This window comes from Schistocerca americana, chromosome 1 (genome assembly GCF_021461395.2).
Source record: "Schistocerca americana isolate TAMUIC-IGC-003095 chromosome 1, iqSchAmer2.1, whole genome shotgun sequence".
Classification (NCBI taxonomy): Eukaryota; Metazoa; Arthropoda; class Insecta; order Orthoptera; family Acrididae; genus Schistocerca; species Schistocerca americana.
Genome location: NC_060119.1, coordinates 1,111,270,898 through 1,111,294,565, shown reverse-complemented (window position 1 = coordinate 1,111,294,565; position 23,668 = coordinate 1,111,270,898). Strand labels below are relative to the sequence as shown.

General features: G+C 43.4%; 1 protein-coding gene across 2 annotated transcripts in view; it reads right to left on the bottom strand.

Annotated features, from left to right (window-relative positions):
* LOC124550757 (caspase-1-like) overlaps positions 1 to 23,668 on the bottom strand; it is a 189,675-nt gene that overhangs the window by 152,966 nt on the left and 13,041 nt on the right. Inside the window, exon 2 of one of the 2 annotated variants that reach the window (XM_047125483.1) lies at positions 12,877 to 13,082. In XM_047125483.1, coding sequence (XP_046981439.1) covers positions 12,877 to 13,034 — 158 coding nt within the window. In that variant the 5' untranslated portion in view covers positions 13,035 to 13,082. The remainder of the gene's footprint in view (positions 1 to 12,876; positions 13,083 to 23,668) is intronic. The other variant, XM_047125490.1, reaches the window with a different exon arrangement.

Below are 23,668 nucleotides of genomic sequence, written 5' to 3'. Positions count from 1 at the left end.
TTAAACTATGTAACAAATAAGTCAGCTAAAAGCATACGACTTGCTGCTGGCAGCTGCTTATCCAACGACGGCAGGGAGCACACTCGATGTTAACAAATTTCTCTTCTTCAGAAACGCTTTCCTTGCCATTGCCAGACTAAATTTTATATCCTCTCTACTTCGACCATCATCAGTTATTTTGCTCCCCAAATAGCAAAACTTGTTTACTGCTTTCAGTGTCTCACTTCCTAACCTAATTCGCACAGCATCACCCGATTTAATTCGACTACATTCCATTATCCTCGTTTTGCTTTTGTTGATGTTCATATTATAGCCACCTTTCAAGACACTGTCCATTCCGTTCAGCTGCTCTTCCAGGCCCTTTGCTGTCTCTGACAGAATTACAATGTCATCGGCGGGCCTCAAAGTTTAACTGCCATCTGGTTTCTGTACAAATTGTAAATAGCCTTTCACTCCCTTTATTTGACCCCTGCTACCTTCAGAATTTCAAAGAGAGTATTCCAGTCAACATTGTCAAAAGTTTTCCCGAAGTCTACAAATGCTAGTAATGTAGGTTTGCCTTTCCTTAATCTATTTTCTAAGATAGGGTCAGTATTGTCTCACGTGTTCCAACATTTCTACGGAATCCAAACCGATCTTCTCCGAGGTCAGCTTCTAGGAATTTTTCCATTCGTCTGTAAAGAATTCGTGTTAGTATTTTGCAGCCGTGGCTTATTGAACTGACAGTTTGGTAATTTTAACATCTGTCAACACCTGCTTGCTTTGGGATTGGAATTATGATATTCTTCTTGGAGGCCGAGGGTATTTTGCCTGTGTCATACATCTTGCTCACCAGGTGGTAGAGTTTTGTCAGGGCTGGCTCTCCCAAGGCTGCCAGTAGTTCTAATGGAATGTTGTCTACTCCTGGGGCCTTGTTTTGCCTTAGGCCTTTCAGTGCTCTGTCAGGCTCTTCACGCAGTATCATATCTCCTATTTCATCTTCATATACTTTCTCTTCCATTTCCATAATATTGTCCTCAAGAACATCACCCTTGTATAGACCCTCTATATACTCCTTCCACCTTTCTGCTTTCCCTATGTTTTCAAAATAAATAAAAAACAAAATAAATGAATAAAATAAAACTTCCGCTAATCAGGCACCCATATGTGCCAGGAATGGCCGGATTAGTGTGAGTCTAGTGTATTCTCTTCTTGAAGAGGCCGCTCCTGCTGTGGTGCGGTCCTCGTCAGCGGACTATTGGCTGACGTTGTCTCACAGCCTTCTCTGCTCTTGTGTTCTTCATCTTTGTGCCGGTGCTTGTCGATACAACAGAATACCCCTTCTTTCTTGAACCAGTCCCTCACAGCATATATTTCGTGTGTGAGAATGTCTGCCATTTCAACCGAAGAAAAAAAACTGATTTGAATATTACCGATTGTCGTCCTAAGTCTGTACCTTCAGATGATGAGATCGCTTGCATTATTGACCGCGTACGTATTGACATTCTGATTTGAAACACTCGGCCGTCTTTGGGCGATGTCGATTGTCGGCAGAATACACCGAAGTCGGTGCCACTGTGAACCAATGTCCCACTATGCCGTAAGTGGTCGGTGGTGAACATTGGACAAATTGAATAGCGGCCACTGTAGTGGTAAACTTATGCACGAAATCTCCCTTTGCTTACACTTTGGTGTGTTTAAAGTTCTGTAGTTAAAATAAAATATAATAGGCCCTACGGGGTACAACAGTAATTTACATTCAATAGTACATGATTCTGAAAAGGAAAGTTAGATGGAACAGCACCATCTTTGAGCCTTCTGCAATTTACATAATTCCTAATAAAACAGCGTCACTCTAAATGTTCTGAATATAGAAACTCGTTTTTTGTCGGTCAGGAAGTGTGCCTCCTGATAGCATTTAACCTATCAAAAAGTTGTGGTTTTGAAACAGGAAACCTGCAATTAAATGTGTGTTTATTATATTATCACATTGTAGACACAGTTATAGGGCTAGTGCATTAATATACAAAACATTTAAAAATATCCACAAACTTTCGAAAGTTAATGTTGGTCACTTTATCGCTGCATTTAAATTCTTCCCCACTTTTTTCACGTAAACTAGAATGAGTAGAAAGGGCAATTACCACTAACAAATACAGTGTATATCCCCCGATAAATACATAATTTCCGATCTGTGTTCTTAAAAGACGCTGGCAATGGCTTTGCTGCAGTGGATACACCGGTTGCTGTGAGATCACCGAAGTTAAGCGCTATCGGGTGTGGTCGGCACTTGGATGGGTGACCATCCAGGCCGCCATGCGCTGTTGCCATTTTTTGGGGTGCACTCAGCCTTGTGATGCCAATTGAGGAGCAACTCGACCGAATAGTAGCGGCTTCGCTCAAGAATACCATCTTACGACCGGGAGAGTGGTGTGCTCACCTCACGCGCCTCCTATCCGCATTCTCCACCGAGGATGACACGGCGATCGCATGGTCTCGGTAGGCCACTCATGGCCTGAAGACGGAATGAGTTCTTAAAAGCCACACAATCCGCTTCTACTTAACAGACCCTTACTACCGCAATGGCATTCGCCAAAGGTTCAAAATTCCCCACGACTGCTGTGCCGTCGGCGAGTCTTAGTTATTTTTCAAAGGTGTTTGCTGTCGCCCCAGCATCAGCTAAGATAATGTTGTAATTGGCTAAACAAGAGGTTTGGCGCAATCACGGGAACTCACTTCTAGAAATGTATGAGAATACTGTAACGAATAAAGACACTGTACACGAGAATCCAAAGGGAGCAGGGGGGGGGGGGGGGGGGGGAGGGAGAAGTTCCACCTCTTGTCCCTCCTGGGCTGTACCAAGAACGTGGCGAGATAGGGCACAGGATGTGCGCAAATCTGACCGATTAAGAAAATGAAAATACAAAAAAAGAAAAAAACAGATTAAGAATGTATGTGAGTTCTCCTACCGCTCGTCTGCCTACGAAAAACCGCATTTCCCTCGGCCACCGACTATAAACACACGCTATTGACAGAGATATCTCATAGGCGTGCCGCGCGATTTTGAGATCACGCATGTGGTGGGTAAAGGATGGTAAAGACCCCTACACACGCATCAACTTATCGGCCAATCGACCGACAAATTTCCTGGCAGCCTATATACATCCAGACCGTCTGCAGTCAGCGATTACAGCGCCGCCCTGTTGTTGTGGTTTGTTTAACTTAAGTTTTATTGAGTTTATATTCTACGATATCCCGCTCGGTTTTACACAGAAACAAAAACAGGGTTTGCCTTGACTGTTTTAGAGGCAACAATGCGAAAAAAAGCCGAGAATTTGCTAAGGCAAGGAAAGAAATTTACACACGTGCTGTTGCTTAAACAGTTGAGAGCCGATGGTTTTCGTCATTATCTAAGAATGGATGAATGATTTCGAAGCTGCTGAATATTATCAAATCGTTCTTAACGAAAAAGACTAGTGACGGGAGAGGTTGTAAACTGCGAGGAGAGGCTGTTAACCACATTACGATTTCTAGCCAGTGGCATAAATTGAGAGGTTGTATCCCCACAATTATTAAGTAAAATGATTCTTGAAATATGCAACGTGACTGAGCAAATAGATCATGTAAAGCAAAATAAATAATACAAATGACGTTCACGTAAACAGAAAAATTAAGGAGGCATTTGGAGAAAAGAGGAGCAGCTGTATGAATATCAAGAACTCAGATGGAAAACCTGTCCTAAGCAAAGAAGGGGTAACTGAAAGGTGGAAGCGACATATACAGTGTCTATACACGGGAGATGATAATGAAGGGTGTGTTATAGAAACAGAAGAGGACATAGATGAAGACGAAATTGGAGGGAGGAATTTGACAGACCACCGAAAGACTCGTGTCGGAACAAGCCCCAGAGAGTAGAAGTCATTCGGTCTGTACTACTGATAGCCTTGGGAGAGCCAGTCATGACAAAACTCTTCTATCTGGCATACAAGATGTAAGAGACAGGTAAGATATTTGGAAATTTGTGGTATGTCCCTATAGGACCAAACTGCTGCTGTCATCGGTCCCTAGGCTTACACACTACTTAAACTAAATTACGCTGAGGACAACACACACAAACTCACACCCATGTCCAAGGAGGGACTCAAACCTCCGACAGGGGGAGCCGCGCGAACTGTGGCAAGGTGCCCAGACCGTGAGGCTAGCCTGCGCTGCACAGGTAAGATACCCTCAGACCTCAAGAAGAACATAATAATTCCAATGACAAAGAAAGCAGTTGCTGACTGGTGTGAAAATTACCGAACTATCAGTTTAATAAGTCAGGTTGTAACACCATATATCTAATGCTGTACTGATTTATTTTGCCTTTTGTTTGATGTTTAATGTCAAAACGTTGAGTTTCTGTAAATGTTTTGATTGCATTGATAGCACAATTGTTCACTTTATTCTTTGTAAAAACTTTGATATCATGGTTTGATTCTATGCAATATAGTGTATCTATCATTTAAATTCTTTGTCTCATTTCTACATCTACATCTACATCTACATTTATACTCCGCAAGCCACCCAACGGTGTGTGGCGGAGGACACTTTACGTGCCACTGTCATTACCTCCCTTTCCTGTTCCAGTCGCGTATGGTTCGCGGGAAGAACGACTGTCTGAAAGCCTCCGTGCGCGCACTAATCTCTCTAATTTTACATTCGTGATCTCCTCGGGAAGTATAAGTAGGGGGAAGCAATATATTCGATACCTCATCCAGAAACGCACCCTCTCGAAACCTGGCGAGCAAGCTACACCGCGATGCAGAGCGCCTCTCTTGCAGAGTCTGCCACTTGAGTTTATTAAACATCTCCGTAACGCTATCACGGTTACCAAATAACCCAGTGACGAAACGCGCCGCTCTTCTTTGGATCTTCTCTATCTCCTCCGTCAACCCGACCTGGTACGGATCCCACACTGATGAGCAATACTCAAGTATAGGTCGAACGAGTGTTTTGCAAGCCACCTCCTTTGTTGATGGACTACATTTTCTAAGCACTCTCCCAATGAATCTCAACCTGGTACCCGCCTTACCAACAATTAGTTTTATATGATCATTCCACTTCAAATCGTTCCGTACGCATACTCCCAGATATTTTACAGAAGTAACTGCTACCAGTGTTTGTTCCGCTATCATATAATCATACAATAAAGGATCCTTCTTTCTATGTATTCGCAATACATTACATTTGTCTATGTTAAGGGTCAGTTGCCACTCCCTGCACCAAGTGCCTATCCGCTGCAGATCTTCCTGTATTTCGCTACAATTTTCTAATGCAGCAACTTCTCTGTATACTACAGCATCATCCGCGAAAAGCCGCATGGAACTTCCGACACTATCTACTAAGTCATTTATATATATTGTGAAAAGCAATGGTCCCATAACATTCCCCTGTGGCACGCCAGAGGTTACTTTAACGTCTGTAGACGTCTCTCCATTGATAACAACATGCTGTGTTCTGTTTGCTAAAAACTCTTCAATCCAGACACACAGCTGGTCTGATATTCTGTAGGCTCTTACTTTGTTTATTAGGCGACAGAGCGGAACTGTATCGAACGCCTTCCGGAAGTCAAGAAAAATGGCATCTACCTGGGAGCCTGTATCTAATATTTTCTGGGTCTCATGAACAAATAAAGCGAGTTGGGTCTCACACGATCGCTGTTTCCGGAATCCATGTTGATTCCTACATAGTAGATTCTGGGTTTCCAAAAACGACATGATACTCGAGCAAAAAACATGTTCTAAAATTCTACAACAGATCGACGTCAGAGATATAGGTCTCTAGTTTTGCGCATCTGCTCGACGACCCTTCTTGAAGACTGGGACTATCTGTGCTCTTTTCCAATCATTTGGAACCCTCCGTTCCTCTAGAGACTTGCGGTACACGGCTGTTAGAAGGGGGGCAAGTTCTTTCGCGTACTCTGTGTAGAATCGAATTGGTATCCCGTCAGGTCCAGTGGACTTTCCTCTATTGAGTGATTGCAGTTGCTTTTCTATTCCTTGGACACTTATTTCGATGTCAGCCATTTTTTCGTTTGTGCAAGGATTTAGAGAAGGAACTGCAGTGCGGTCTTCCTCTGTGAAACAGCTTTGGAAAAAGGTGTTTAGTATTTCAGCTTTACGCGTGTCATCCTCTGTTTCAATGCCATCATCATCCCGTAGTGTCTGGATATGCTGTTTCGAGCCACTTACTGATTTAAAGTAAGACCAGAACTTCCTAGGATTTTCTGTCAGGTCGGTACATAGAATTTTACTTTCGAATTCACTGAACGCTTCACGCAATGCCCTCCTTACGCTAACTTTGACATCGTTTAACTTCTGTTTGTCTGAGAGGTTTTGGCTGCGTTTAAAGTTGGAGTGGAGCTCTCTTTGCTTTCGCAGTAGTTTCCTAACTTTGTTGTTGTACCACGGTGGGTTTTTCCCGTCCCTCACAGTTTTACTCGGCACGTACCTGTCTAAAACGCATTTTACGATTGCCTTGAACTTTTTCCATAAACACTCAACATTGTCAGTGTCGGAACAGAGATTTTCGTTTTGATCTGTTAGGTAGTCTGAAATCTGCCTTCTATTACTCTTGCTAAACAGATAAACCTTCCTCCCTTTTTTTATATTCCTATTAACTTCCATATGCAGTAATGCTGCAACGGCCTTATGATCACTGATTCCCTGTTCTGTACATACAGAGTCGAAAAGTTCGGGTCTGTTTGTTATCAGTAGGTCCAAGATGTTATCTCCACGAGTCGGTTCTCTGTTTAATTGCTCGAGGTAATTTTCGGATAGTGCACTCAGTATAATGTCACTCGATGCTCTGTCCCTACCACCCGTCCTAAACATCTGAGTGTCCCAGTCTATATCTGGTAAGTTGAAATCTCCACCTAAGACTATAACATGCTGAGAAAATTTATGTGAAATGTGTTCCAAATTTTCTCTCAGTTGTTCTGCCACTAATGCTGCTGAGTCGGGAGGTCGGTAAAAGGAGCCAATTATTAACCTAGCTCGGTTGTTGAGTGTAACCTCCACCCATAATAATTTTCAGGAACTATCCACTTCTACTTCACTACAGGATAAACTACTACTAACAGCGACGAACACTCCACCACCGGTTGCATGCAATCTAACCTTTCTAAACACCGTCTGTACCTTTGTAAAAATTTCGGCAAAATTTATCTCTGGCTTAAGCCAGCTTTCTGTACCTATAACGATTTCAGCTTCAGTGCTTTCTATCAGCGCTTGAAGTTCTGGTACTTTACCAACGCAGCTTCGACAGTTGACAATTACAATACCGATTGCTGCTTGGTCCCCGCATGTCCTGACTTTGCCCCGCACCCGTTGAGGCTGTTGCCCTTTCTGTACTTGCCCAAGGCCATCTAACCTAAAAAACCGCCCAGCCCACGCCACACAACCCCTGCTACCCGTGTAGCCGCTTGTTGCGTGTAGTGGACTCCTGACCTATACAGCGGAACCCGAAACCCCACCACCCTATGGCGCAAGTCGAGGAATCTGCAGCCCACACGGTCACAGAACCGTCTCAACCTCTGATTCAGACCCTCCAGTCGGCTCTGTACCAAAGGTCCGCAGTCAGTCCTGTCGACGATGCTGCAGATGGTGAGCTCTGCTTTCATCCCGCTAGCGAGACTGGCAGTCTTCACCAAATCAGATAGCCGCCGGAAGCCAGAGAGGATTTCCTCCAATCCATAGCGACACACATCATTGGTGCTGACATGAGCGACCACCTGCAGATGGGTGCACCCTGTACCCTTCATGGAATCCGGAAGGACACTTTCCACATCTGGAATGACTCCCCCCGGTATGCACACGGAGTGCACATTGGTTTTCTTCCCCTCTCTTGCTGCCATTTCCCTAAGGGGCCCCATTACGCGCCTGACGTTGGAGCTCCCAACTACCAGTAAGCCCACCCTCTGCGACTGCCCGGATCTTGCAGACTGAGGGGCAACCTCTGGAACAGGACAAGCAGCCATGTCAGGCCGAAGATCAGTATCAGCCTGAGACAGAGCCTGAAACCGGTTCGTCAGACAAACTGGAGAGGCTTTCCGTTCAGCCCTCCGGAATGTCTTTCGCCCCCTGCCACACCTTGAGACGACCTCCCACACTACCACAGGTGAGGGATCAGCCTCAATGCGGGCAGTATCCCGGGCAACCACAGTCGTAGTCCGATCAGGGGATGCGTGGGACGAGCTGGCCGTCCCCGACAAACCCCCATCCAGACCCCCACAGTGATGCCCATTGGCAACAGCCTCAAGCTCTGTGACCGAAGCCAACACTGCCTGAAGCTGGGAGCGAAGGGATGCCAACTCAGCCTGCATCCGAACACAGCAGTTGCAGTCCCTATCCATGCTAAAAACTGTTTTGCAAAGAACGTCTGAACTAATCTACAGAGAGCGCAAACAAATCGACAAAATTTAAACGGTTATTAAAATACAAGATTGCCTAGTAAATGCAGTAATGCTGCTCCTTGCACACTGCTGACACTGCTTGGCGGCGGAAGGAGACTACGCGAATTTACACTATTCAGGTACTAAAACGCGATGCTACACTCTCAAATACTATAATACGCCCGAAATTTATGAATTAAACAATGCAAGTACCAAAAACACGCAAAGAAATTAATGTATATAATTGTAATTTTGTTTAAATAATTTTTTGTACAAATGTCAATATGTGCAAAGGTTCTGTGTTATTTAACATGTTTGGTTGCTGTTATGTAAAGACTGATCCTCACTAAGGGCTTTTAGTTATTTTGTATGTAAAAGATGGTGTGGTTCCCCTCTGCAACGGAACTTAGCAGTGCGCGCAAATTGTGGTTGGCATAGGTAGAAGAGGTGGATTAAGAGTCAGTTGGGGACGAGCTACCAAACTATCAACTGCTTATGTAAAAGTTGTGTATTGTGCTGGTTCTGAGAGAGGCTCTTCCTGGCACTTTCCAATGCCTCGGATGGATGGATAAAGAGCTGGAACTATTCTGGAATTGGTATCTATCATCGCCAACAGCAATTCTACCTGAAAATCCATCTACCAACATGCACTCGCCACCACATTGCGCAATCACTGTAATGGAACAGAAGAACTATACTAATGTACAGTGAAGGATCTGCTCATTGGATGTTTCAGTGTGGTCAAATATAAGGTAATTTATAACTGAATTTATGTACCTATCTTGATTTTTTTCCTTATCACAACACCTCTCAGGTTCCTCTCCATTTGAAATATCATTACCGAGTGTCCTTGTTGTGGAAAAAACAAAAGCCTCAAAGCCAAACAGTTAATTAAATAATGTCGTTTGATATTTGGTAAGAAGGGAGTATTCAGATTTACTGTGGCTTGGGTAAAATTGTGGGAGGTAGTAAATGTAGCTTTTTTAAAGCCTCCCAGCGATTGAAACAGTCCAATTTAAAGTTTTGTGGAGATTCAAAGTTACTTATTCAATCATTGACTTGAAAGCAGAAGACTGCAGTAATAAAGACAATTTGCAGTTACTTTTAAAAATTAAAAGTTCTTAAAACTGAGGCTTATAAAGTTTTGCTTAGTTAATGATCATAGTGCTGCCTGTTGTAAATTTTAAAAGGTGAGTCAGTTTTTTTTAGCAAATTTGTCAATATTGTGTCTCACTGCAGTAAAAGTCGTGAACTGCGTTTGTGGAAAGTTATATATTCATGTTTGCTAAGTGTTTGTCTCTCTCGTGTATCGGAAGTGCATATTAATGGTGTAACAGGATCCACAGTTTGTCTATTGTGCTCATGATAGATAATGATTAATAGAAAGACCACTATCTATGAAAATAGTAACTTCTTTATTCAAAAGACACTGAGATGTAATTTGTTAGTGAACTCCATTTAATTTTCATTCTTAGTAGAAAGGTGTTTAGTAGTGAGTGACTTAATCTGTGCACAATAACTAATTTTGCTGTGAACCATACTCATATTTCATGTCCAATAGGGATTTGTTTGAAAAGTAATATTTAACCTATGTCTAATTTGCAATTCTACTGTGAATATTAATAGTAACTTTATTGAGATCATTCAGTTTGACTAAGTCCTCAAGGTAATAGTGTGTTTTGTTACCTGTTATGCAAATAGTTTGTTCTGCTCTGTCAGCTCCAACCTTAACGTTAACATACTGTATGCAGGTGCCAGAGTTCATTGCACTCTCATGTGACAAAGTATAGGCTGTGTTTGCCCATTGAAGTTATTTATTTTCAGTTCCTTGAACAAGAATGTTACTCATTCTTATGCCAAATTAGACTGGCGATCGTTTTTATTATCATTTGGACGCTGTGGATAGGTAAATTATTGTTTGTTTCTGTTTAAATATTTACGTAATTCTAACTTTCACTTATGATAAGCCACCTCCGTTAGGTACATCGCGGTCATCACAACAAAATTCCTTTCAGAGGGTAACACTGCTCTGTTGCTTTATCCCATAATTGCTTTAACAATATAGTTCCATTTTATGATCTGCATCCAACTTTAAGGTTATGGTATAGCAGTAGCAGACGGAAGATTTGCAAAATACTAACACAAATTGTTGAAGCCGACCTCAGAGACAATCAATTTAGATCCCAGGGAAACGTAGGAACACTCGAGGCAATAGTGACCCTACGACTTATCTTAGAAGATATGTTAAAGAAAGTTATACCAACGTTTATTGCATTTGTAGATTCGGAGAAAGTTTTTGACAGTGTTGACTAGAACACACTCTTTGAAATTCATTAGATTGCATGGTTAAAATACAGGGAGCAAAAGGCTATTTACAGGTTGTACAGAAACCAGGCGGCAGTTAAAAGAGCTGAGGGGTATGAAATGTAAGCAGTGGTTGATAAGAGAGTGAGACAGGGTTGTAGCCTACACCCGATGTTATTCAGTCTGTATATTGAGCCAGCATTAAAGGAAAACAAAGAAAAATTTGGAAGAAGAAACAAAAAATTTGAGATTTGTCGATGACATAGCAATTCTGTCAGAGAAAGGAAAGGATATGGAAGAGCAGTTGAACGGAACGGACAGCAGCTTGAAAGGAAGATATGAGATGAACATCAACAGAAGTAAAACAAAGTTAATTGAATGTAATAGAATTAAATCATGTGATGCTGGGGGATTTAGGTTAGGGAACGAGACACTTAAACTAGTAGATGAGTTTTGCTATTTGGGCAGCAGAATAACTTATGATGGCAGAAGTACCAGAGGGTATAAAATGTAGACTGGAAGTGGCAAGAAAAACGTTTCCGAAGAAAAGAAATTTGTCACCATAGAATATAGATTTAAGTTATGGGAAGTCTTTTCCGAAAGTATTTGTCTGGAGTGTACCCATGAACAGAAGTCAAACACGTGCTAAGAGATGAAGAGGCTTGCACAGGATAGGGTAGTATGAAGAGCTGCATCAAGCCATTTTTAGTACTGAAGACCATAACAACAATAACAGCATACAAGATGACGTGAAAGTATAAGAACCTCATTTCTAATTCGAAGAAGAAAGGCTACACATGGTGGTGGCACAAATCATCTAATAAATACGACAGTTGCACAGTAAATGAAGCATTTAACAACTACAACAACTGTATTTAAAAAATATCCCACACTTAACTGTTCATAGCAGACTGCTTGGATATAGTCTGAATTTTTTTAATTGTCTGTGCATTGGAACACGACAATTTATCAGACTATTTTCTTTGCAATCTAATACGCTTAGTCTCTAACCAGTGTTTGTAAAGCTCCTCCCCAGTTCTGTATTTCTGTATTTATCTCTTATTATGTCAAATATGTATGAGCAGAATAAATGAGCGTAAAACTCGCAGTATCAGTAAGAAAATAATTGTGACAGTTTGGTGTGTTACAGTCTGACACCAAGATTTTTGTACCGATTCCCATTTTCAGTCGAACTTGGCCACGGGCAAAGGATATTATAGGTGCTATCTAGCCTGAACAAATGGTGCATTTTAACAAAATCGAATAGGTAGCCAGAACCAGCATGTTAGAAACAGTTAAAATTTCTCTCAAGTAGTAAAGATGTTCAGAAACGCAAAGACGATCTTGAATGACACAGACTACAACACTACAACAATAACAAATTTTGGAGCTGATAATAACTTTAAATTTAAACCATACCAATCAACCTACAGCACACTTTCAGAACACAATGTATGTTAATGGAAAACTGTATGCCCAAGACCTGTGACAGAAAATGTTGTTCTCCTTTCAACTGCCTGGACACACCATCTTCATTTTGGAGAGATGAAGACTCAGTTTTCCAGACAGACAAATGGGAACGTGCCACGAATGCGATGGAGAGGCAAGAATATCACCATGATCCTCCAGTCAGGCGAAAAGATAGATGTGTGTGTGTGTGTGTGTGTGTGTTTGTGTGTGTGTGGTTCAAATGGCTCTGAGCACTATGGGACTCAACTGCTGAGGTCATTAGTCCCCTAGAACTTAGAACTAGTTAAACCTAACTAACCTAAGGACATCACAAACATCCATGCCCGAGGCAGGATTCGAACCTGCGACCGTAGCGGACTCGCGGTTCCAGACTGCAGCGCCTTTAACCGCACGGCCACTTCGGCCGGCTGTGTGTGTGTGTGTGTGTGTGTGTGTGTGTGTGTGTGTGTGTGTGTGTAGTGTCAGCAGCAAGTGTAAAACATGCAGTGTTTTGTGATGAGATCTGAACAAATCGCATAATGTTATTTTTAAAAAATCAGTAAATTTACGAATTTATGTGCTCGAATGTTTGTTAAATTTTAATTATGTTTTATTGTTGTGTTAATCTGATATTTCTCATTGGAAACTGACCTGAGAATGATTGTAAACTGACCTGTGAATGAATAAAGTATGAACCAAGCTTCGGTACTTACATGCCATGGGGAACGAATCCTGAATGTCCGGCACCCGCTTCTTGGTGAGGACCTCCGCCACTGTAATCCTTGCCGGGCTGGCGGGGGTAATCAAATGGGAATGCGATGTCCACTATGTCATACACTCCACTGTCAGAGGATTCGTAACCTTGTTCCATTCTTACGGAGGACCTGAGACTCGCTTAGCCTTTGCCTACTGGTCTTCTCTGCAACAAGTGAAAAACAATAAATAAAGCACACAACCTAAATTTGCTCAGTAATGGGAGAATATGGTTTGTGCACATTTCAGGCTTATTAGCCCATTGTATTGTATTGTATTAAACCGGGGATCTAGAAACGACGGAGAGGCTTCATCCCGCCGTAGCCCTGAGTGGTTCACAACCCCACAACAGGATACAGCAGTCCACTCACCCCACCGCCGCCCCTCACCGAACCCAGGGTTATTGTGCAGTTCGATCCCCAGTGGGCCCCCCTGGGATTGTCTCATACCAGACAAGTGTAACCCCAAATGTTTGCATGGTACGAGGGTCACTCCAAAAGAAAGGCACACTATTTTTGTAAAAATACAGTTTTCATTTTGCATGTGTGAAAGTTTTACAGTGTGTAGATACATCCTTCCCGCTTGTTTTCAAACTTAGTTCAACCCGTTCCCGTGAGTGGCGCCGTCACAGCATGTCTTAAAGATGGCTGCTACACTTGACGTTCGTCAGAAGCAATGTGCTATCATAGAATTCCTGTGCTGTGAAAACAGGACAGTGGGAAACATCCACAAGAGATTGAAAAATGTGTATGGAGATGCTGCCGTCGATCGCAGTACAGTTAGTCGGTGAGCAAGCCAGTTACGTGATGAAAGCGGGCATGGCAATATTGAGGATTGTCCTTGGAGTGGCAGTCCTCGTACTGCACACGCTCCATACAATGTGCAGAGAGTTAACGAATTGGTGACTGCTGACAGACGCATCACAGTGAACAAATTGTCACGCTATTTGGGATAGGGGAAGGAAGTGTTTGCAGAATACTGAAAGTGTTAGCGTTAAAAAAGGTTTGTGCCAGGTGGGTTCCCAGGATGTAGACAGTGGCTCACAAAGAAACAAGAAAAACGGTATGCAGCAAACTTTTGGAACAGTACAAGAATGGTGGAGATGAATTTCTTGGAAGAATTATGACAGGTGATGAAACATGGCTCCCTAATTTTTCACCAGAGACAAAGAGGCTATTAATGGAGCGGTATCATGCAAATTCACCCAAGAAAAAAAATTCAAAACCACACCCTCTGCTGGAAAAGTTATGGCTATGGTGTTTCCCGATTGGACATCGTGCCACGTGGAACCACCATAAATTCTGATGCCTATGTGACGACACTGAAAAACTTCAAGCTCGGCTGAGTCTTGTACGACCACATCGGCAAAAGCAGGATGTTTTGCTGTTGCACGACAATTCACGGCCTATGTCAGTCAAAAAACTATGGAAGAGATCACAGAACTCGGATGGACAACACTGAAACACGCACCTTACAGTCCTGACCTGGCTCCATGTGACTATCGTCTCTTTGGGAAATTGAAAGACTCTCTTCGTGGAACAAGGTTTGAAGATTATGACTCCCTTGTGCACGCTGCCAATCAGTGGCTCCAACAAGCTGGTCCAGAATTGTACCGTTCGGGTATACAGGTGCTGGCTCCAAGATGGTGTAAGGCAGTTGAGTGGGGTGGAAATAATGTGGAGAAATGAAAATATTGTTCCTAAAGGATGTATCTATACACTGTAAAACTTTCAAACATGTAGAATAAAAGATGGATTTTTAAAAAAATAGTGTGCATTTCTTTTGGAGTGACCGTCGTAAAATAATTATGGTGTACACGTATGTGGAAATGGTGTTTACATGGCAATAAGGCGGAATAAGGGGAACCAGTCCACATTCACCGAGATAGATGGAAAACCTCCTTAAAAACCATCCACAGGCTGGCCGGCGCACTGGACTTCAACATGAATCTCCCGGGCGAATTCGTGCCAGGGACCGGCACGCCATCCCACTCGAGAAAAAGTGCGTTAGCCGTGCGGCTAGCTGGGCTGGTTATTAGTCCATACCCCCTTTGTCACTTTACAGCAAGCAGGGTTCAGAGCATTGTACATTGCCCACCGAATTGGCGCACATGGTGTGACGCCATTCGAAAATTCAGGCACTATCGTAAGACGCGCAGTATTGAAGATCTCCCACTCAGTGGTTGCCAGTGTTCAACAGCACGAATTGCTCGCTGATACATACGCTATCTGATCAAAGTTATCGAGGCACTCTTAAGTAACGTGGAATTGACAATTAGACGTCGTGAGAGGAGGATCCGCCAGTATAAAATGAAGTGGGAAGTACTGTGCTGTCAGCAGAGAAACAGTTACAGCAGAATGGGTTGGTCAGGAGAGCTCAGTAATTTCGAATATGGACTAACTAGCCCATGTAATATTAACTACAAATCCATTAGGAACATTTCGACTCTTATAAAGCTGTCCAAACCGACTGTTGGCAATGCTATAGCTAAGTGGAAACGTGAAGGAACAACCACAGTTAAAGCAATACCAGACAACCCTCATGTACTGGTGGACAGGGATCGTCGACCACCGTGTTGGGCGGTTGTAAGAAATCGCATGAAATCGTTGTTATAAGCTCAAAAGTACACTACTGGCCATTAAAATTGCCACACCAAGAAGAAATGCAGATGATAAACGGGTATTCATTGGACAAATATATCATACTAGAACTGACATGTGATTAGATTTTCACGTAATTTGGGTATAGAGATCCTGAGAAATCAGTACCCAGAACAACCACCTCTGGCCGTAATAACGGCCTTGATACGCCTGGTCATTTAGTCAAACAGAGCTCGGATGGTGTGTACAGGTACAGCTGCCCATGCAGCTACAACACAATACAACAGTTCATCAAGAGTAGTGACTGGCGTATTGTGACGAGCCAGTTGCTCGGCCACCATTGACCAGACGCTTTCAATTGATGAGCGTACTGGAGAATGTGCTGGCCAGGGCAGCTGTCGAACATTTTGTGTATCCAGAAAGGCCAGTACAAAAATGGTTCAAATGGCTCTGAGCACTATGGGACTTAACATCTGTGGTCATCAGTTCCCTAGAATTTAGAACTACTTAAACCTAACTAACCTAAGGACATCACGCACATCCATGCCTGAGGCAGGATTCGAGCCTGCGACCGTAGCGGTCATGTAGTTCCAAACTGAAGCACCTAGAACTGCACAGCCACACAGGCCGACCTAGCCAGTACAGGACCTGCAACATGCGGTCGTGCATTATCCTGCTGAAATGTAGGGTTTCGCAGGGATCGAATGAAGGGTAGAGCCACGGGTCGTAACACATCTGAAATGTAACGTCCACTGTTCAAAGTGCCGTCAATGCGAACAAGAGGTGACCGAGGCGTGTAACCAATGACACCCCATACCATCACGCCGGGTGATACGCCAGTATGGCGAAGACGAAAACACGATTCCAATGTGCGTTCACCGCGATGTCACCAAACCCGAATGCGACCATCATGATGCTGTAAACAGAACCTGGATTCGTCTGAAAGAATGACGTTTTGCCATTCGTGCACCCAGCTTTGTCGCTGAGTACACCATCGCAGGCGCTCTTGCCTGTGATGCAGCGTCGAGGGTAACCACAGCCATGGTCTCCGAGCTGATAGTGCATGCTGCTGCAAACGTCGTCGAACTGTTCGTGCAGATGGTTGTTGTCTTGCAAATGTCTCCATCTGTTGACTCAGGGATCGTGACATGGGTGCACGATCCGTTACTGCCATGCGGATAAGATGCCTGTCATCTCGACTGCTAGTGATACGAGGCCATTGGGATCCATCACGGTGTTCCGTATTACCCTCCTGAAACCACCGATTCCATATTCTGCTAACAATCATTGGATCTCGACCAACGCGAGCAGCAATGTCGCGAAACGATAAACCCGACCTTTATCAAAGTCGGAAACGTGATGGTATGCATTTGTCCTCCTTACACGAGGCATCACAAGAACGTTTCACCAGGCAACGCCGGTCAACTGCTGTTTGTGTATGAGAAATCGTTTGGAAACTTTCCTCATGTGAGCACGTTGTAGGTGTCGGCACCGGTGCCAACCTTCTGTGAATGCTCTGAAAAGCTAATCATTTGCATATCACAGCGTCTTCTTCCTGTGGGTTAAATTTCGCCTCTGTAGCACGTCATCTTCGTGGTGTAGCAATTTTAATGGCCAGTCGTGTGCTATAGACCAGCAGTCCACCTAGCAAAACGATTGTGTAAAATGAGTTAAAAAGAATGTGGTGAATGGTCCTCATAAGCCACACATTATATTCCACAATGCTACAGTGAGTGATGCTTGACATCGTGCAGAGAGTGACGCCACTAGTCAAAGGATGACAGGAAACGAATGCTTTTATTGACAAACCACAAATGCTCTGTGACAATCCGATGAATGGGTTTGGGTTTGATGAATGCCTGGAGAACGATACCTGTCATCACATATAGCATACAGTACAGTTGGAGGCAGTGATGTTACGGCATTATGGCGATTTTCGTGATCAGACAATGGTCCCCTCATTGTGCTTAACAATAGCCTAATGCGGAAGGAAATGCACACATATGGCAGCATTGTGTGTGTGGTGGGGGCGGGGGTGGGGGGGAGGGTGCATCCTCAAGGGACCAAGCAGCTGAGGTCATTGGTCCCTAGACTTACTCCGTCTTCAGGTCGCGAGTGGCCTATCGGGACCATCCGACCGCCGTGTCATCATCGATGGAGGATGCGGATAGGAGGGACGTGGGGTCAGCACACCGCTCTCCCGGTCGTAAGATGGTATTCTTGACCGAAGCTGCTACTATTCGGTCGAGTAGCTCCTCAATTGGCATCATGAGGCTTTGTGCACCCCAAAAAATGGCAACAGCGCATAGCGGCTTGGATGGTCACCCATCCAGCTGCCGACCCCGCCCGACAGCGCTTAACTGCGGTGATCTCATGGGAAACGGTGTATCCACTGCGGCAAGGCCTTTGCCTTGCTAGACTTACACACTACTTAGACTAAGTTACACTAAGAACAACACACACACCCATGACTGTGGAGGACTCGAACTTCTGGTGGGCTGCGGAATCCGTGACGTGGCGCCTCTAACCACATGGCCACTCCGCACAGCAAAAATTTGGAAACCTGTAGTAAGGTCCTATGGGACCAAATTGCTGAGGTCATCAGCTTACACACTACTTAGCCTAACTTAAACTAACTTACGCTAAGGATAACAAATATGTATAACCATGCCCAAGGGAGGACTCGAACCTTTGACAGGGGCAGCAGAGCGAACCGTGGCAAAGCGGCTAGACCGCGCGGCTACCACGCATGGCGGGAGCATGTGTAGTGCGTGCAGTAGAGAAACAGTTCAGAGGCGATGACTATATCAGCGTGACAATGCAACATTCCTTAAAGCAGCATCTGTGAGGCAATGGTCTGTGGAAAATAACATTCCCGAAACGGACTGGCCTGCCCACAGTACAAACTGAACACAATTAACACCTTTCAGTTGTGAACATCGACTTCGCTCCATGAAAATTATGAAATCCTCCCAAACTTTTAATTAGCTTACCTTTCTGCAAAGCAATCACAGAACCAGAGTTTAAATAACATCATACAAATAAAAAAGAATGTACAGGAAAGCATTGCTAGCGGAAAATAAATCCTTGAATGAAAGAATCTTAGGTAGTTCATACAATGTAAGCGAACCTGTTGTGATAGTTGTAAGAAACGAGACAGGGAAGGAAAAATCAGAAATGAGTTCCAAATAAAAATTAGAGGAATGTTAATCTGTAACTTGTGGAAACTGGTCAGTTTCATGAACAGTTACTTTGCATCATTGCAAACAAAACTACAGTAAAACCTTTCAGAGTCATACATACTGCAAGCCAGAAGCTGCTCAGCAAACTCATTGCTGTTTATACCAAGGTGATAATTAGGCAGTCAGAAGAGTAATGTGTAGGTTAAAAAATTCTCAGGGGTAGATGAAGTGGCAATGAGTGTACTCAAGGGAGTAGGCAGAGTATGGCGCTGCGGTCGGAAACACCTATATAAGGCAACAAGTGTCTGGCGGAATTGTTAGATCGGTTCTTCCTGCTTCAATGGTACGTTATCAAGATTTAATTGAGTTCGAACGTGGTATTATAGTCGGCGCACGAGTGATGGGACACAGTATCTCCGAGGTAGAATTGAAGTGGGAATCTTCCCATACAACTATTTCACGAGTTTACCATCAATATCAGGAATCCTGTAAAACATCAGATCTCCCACATTGACGAGGTCAGAAAAAGATCCTGCAAGAATGGGACCAACAACGACTCAAGATAATCGTTCAACCTGACAAAAGTGCAACCCTTTCAGCAAATTGCTCCAGGTTTCCGTGCTGGGCCATCGACAAGTGTCAGCGTGTGAACCATTCAACGAAACATCATCGATATGGGCTTTCGGCGATGAAGGCCCACTCGTGTTCCCTTGATGAGTGCACGCCATAAAGGTTTACGACTCGCGTGGGCCCGTCAACACTGACATTCGACTGTTGATGACTGGAAACACGTTGCGTGCTCGGACGAGTCTCGTTTCAAATTGTATCGAGCGGATGGACGTGTACCTCATGAATCTGTCGACCCTGCACGTCAGCAGTGGAGTGTTCAAGCTGGTGGAGGCTCTGTAATGGTGTGGGGCTGTGCTGTGTCAAAACGCACGGGGTACGTTCGCCCTTACTGGTGCTGAGCGTCCTGCGTGATAAATCAATGATAACACCTGGTGGTCACGATAATATAAGTGTATGATGTGGTAAAACCAAAATCAAATTGTGTTCTAGATGATATGAGAGCGTCTACGGAATAACAGGTGGTGATTATGAGCGACTGCAGCAATATACCATATCGCCCTCGCTGCGTCCAGAGTTACCGCCTGAGCGACGCGCAGCAGCCGGCAGCTATTGCGAAGAATCGACAGCATCGAAAATTATTACATTAATTGTTAGAAGTTGGTGTGGCGTTGCGTGTTTGTTCGTTTTAAATGGTTCCTATTGTGCAACAAAAAGGGTCAGTTAGTTCCCGGATAGACCTCTCACCGACCACGTGGTGGTAGTGGTGTATATCAGGTCTGATCTTATAGCGTTTCACTGCGTGGTGTAGTGAGGCTACTCAGTTGACACCTAAGTCTTGGGAGAGTGCACGGAATTTTGTCGATTATAGTTGTGGGAACAGTTTCGTTCGTAAAATTTGTTGGGATGAGTCCCGCGAGAGCCTTATTTAATTGAGAGATTGATTTGTTAGGTGCTGAGTTTTGTGGAATCGGTGTGACCGATATCCCGTCTGCATTGTATGTTGAGTGGTCGCGATGCGCCCAGAGGTAATTGGCTTGCTTGTCGTTTTTATTGAGGTGGTTTGGGTATTGTGCGTGTGTGTATCGAGAAGGGAAAGCCTCGAACACGTGTTGGTAGTTGTATTTTCAAGACCATTAGCTTGCAGCAGACAGCGAATTGGCTCATAGAACGACGAACTGTTTCACTATACGGTGATGGTGGGCACGTATCACCGAGTAGACAAGCGATAGTAAATTGAAGGAACCATTTAACGAGCTACACGTAGCTAAACCAAAACTTGATTCATCAAGGTGAAGATTGTAACTTAAGGTTAGTTAAAAAGTGGCGGGGACTTTTAGGATTTTTGTTTGATTTTTTTATTACTTGTTTCCGTATTGTGGGGAATGATCATATATTTGCTTGCACTCGTTAACTGGTGATAACCAACGTGTATTGAGATACCTAGAAGGAAAATAAATCAGATTTTATTGGGGTTAAAGGAAACCTTCCAGTCTACTTAATTGGTATCTAGTGTGAATATATCTATAGAATTTTCGGAAGTATAAACGAGTGTAATTCAGAGATATTGATACAGTGGAGTCGATATCACGTATAATGTGGTGTTTTTACATGTGCTTGGTAAAAGGTTCTTGAAAGAATGAAAATTATAAATAATCTACTGAAAGTAGATCTTCTCAATATTAAAGAAAAGATTTCAATTAAGGGAAAAAACTTCCTAAATGATGAATAAGTTTAATTGAAGTAATTGAATTATTTACGGAAAGGCCAAATATTTTGCTACTAACAAAGATTCGTTATTCTGTGACGCATGCGAAGTCTCATCACTTATATATTATCGCTGCGTCGAGTTGGAAAAATATTTAAGGGAGAATTAAAAAGTTTTAATTCCTAGTGATGGAAGTTTCCATAAACAGAATAATCATTTCAAGACGGTAGACAGACCGGTATTTTAGTACAATTAATAAAATAGTTCCGAGTTTATGTCAGAGAGTACATACTGCGTTGTGAAAAGCTCGTTGCGAAAGATAACAATTGCTAGTTGGATATCGCATTTATCATCACGCAAGATAATCAGGTACTGAAATTAAAGTAATTTGTTGCCCTGACGAGATCAGTATCGTAGACAACGAGAGTGATTCATTAAAATTCGGCCCATTTATTCACTACTGCTTAACTTCAGTAATCATTGGTGTGTGAATATTGTTAAGTGATTATTCGTAGTTCTATCGTGGCTTGGTACGATTTCGGCGTCATGTCTAGGCAGGGTGTTGTTCCCATTATTTGGCAGACAGGCTGTTTGCGTGGTCAGCGGTTGAGGTGGCCGCAATATTAATTGTACTAAGGCTGACTTCGTTCTCGATTAGCTCATTGTCAGTGTGATTGCGGCACGGGGTAGATTCTTGTCGTCATCAGAGGCTCTCTCCAACTGAAATCTTCTGCAATTAGATAGCGTTCTGCAGTCTTAACAACTATTTAAAAATAAGAAACTGTACCCAATTAAAGGTGCGGTGGTCGACTGGTGGCTTAAGTACTTTGCGCAACAGGATACTCTGCAATAACGGCATAGAGACGTTGGTACAGTACGATCCCTTGTCGTTGTCAATCGATCTTGGGTACTGCCAGTCACGGACCAGTACAGGGCGTGTGCAGATGGATTGGTATGGGACCCCTGATACGTCTAGATACGATTCTGACAGGCTGGTTCAAATGGCTCTGAGCACTATGGGATTTAACATCTGAGGTCATCAGTCCCCTAGAACTACTTAAACTTAACTAACCGAAGGACATCACACACACCCATGCCCGAGGCAGGATTCGAACCTGCGACCGTTGCAGCAGTGCGGCTCTGGACTGAAGCGCCTAGAACCGCTCGGCCACACCGGCCGGCTCTCTAACAGGTGACATGTACATAAGCATCCTGTCTGATCACCTGCATCTGTTCATGTCCATTGTGCATTCCAATGGACTTGGGCAATTCCAGCAGGACAATGCGACACTACGCACGTTCAGAATTGCTGCAGAGTTGCTCCAGGAGCGCTCTTCTTGAGTTGGAATACGTCCCTTGGCCACCAAACTCCCCAGACATGAACACTACTGGGCACTGCCTTGCAACGTGATAGAAGAGATCTCCACCGCTCGTACTCTCGCCGATTTACGGACAGCCCTGCAGGATTCATCGAGTGAGTTCTCTCCAGCACTACTTCAGGCATTAGTCGAGTCCATGCCACGTCCTGTTGCGGCACTTCTGTGTGCTCGCCCTACACGATATTAGGCAGGTGTACCAGTTTCTTTGGCTCTTCAGTGTATATTTTTTATCTGGTACAGACTGTTGGTAATCGGACATGAAAAAAAAATTCAGAGTTTGGCACTGAAGTTCCGACGCAGTCGTGACTTACTTAATTTAATAATCGAAAGAACGTCTTTCACATAAATATATCAATCGAATTATTATGGAGGCCTGGGAATTCATTTGTCATTAAAACCTGAATTACGTTGCAGGTCAATCAGTTACATCTGCAGAGGGGAAAGAGAGACTTTCAACTGAAACTGCGAAAACAGCTCAAAAACAGATGTAATATTGACAGTGTCCTCAAAACCTTTATGAAACTATTCTTGTAATTATTTCAAGGCCTTAATGAATTCTTCAAACCTTGCGTTTTCTTTAAAGCCATTGAGCTTAGAAAATGGACTGTCTTTGATAGTTATGTGTCCTCTTTTAAATGCATCCCCATCAAATCAGAATGAAGTTACCTTACAATTTCTTACTGTGGGCAATGTGCAGTCAAGTTCATTTAACATGCATAGCCTGCAATCCATTTTGAATGATGTTCTAATTCCGGTTTCTGCACTCCTTTTTCCTTCATAAGTTCAACAATAGCGAGTTTCAAAAAGAAAAATTGACTTAATCAACGTACTTGGCAGTAATATATGAAGTTTCCTTACTCTTCCTTCCATTGAAAACTATTGCAACTGGCAATGGAATAATGTGTGCGACTAGATAAATTTTACTATTCGTACCACCAATTTCTTCAAGTTCTCCACGACTGCAAATTTAGCACAAAGTGCTTTCTTGATGTACAGAACAGTGAATACCGTCTGTCGATAATTGTAATTTTTCGTCTTTCATTGTCAACTAAATCCTTAAATTCTTTCTGCATGGTATTGTAATGTCGTTCCATAGCAAATATGCAATACCCGTTGCGACCGAACCGCCGAATCCTTCCGTCAGTAAATCGGGTATGTTGTCAACTGACTCAGTTGTTTTAACCCCCTCCTCTGACGGAATGACCCGCTTCCTAATTCCGTATGTATATCACCAATATGGACTTGTAGCTGTCACGCCTTTGCGCTTACTGCTACGTATTTTAACAGCAAATAACTCAGCCCTAATGGTAAGAGGT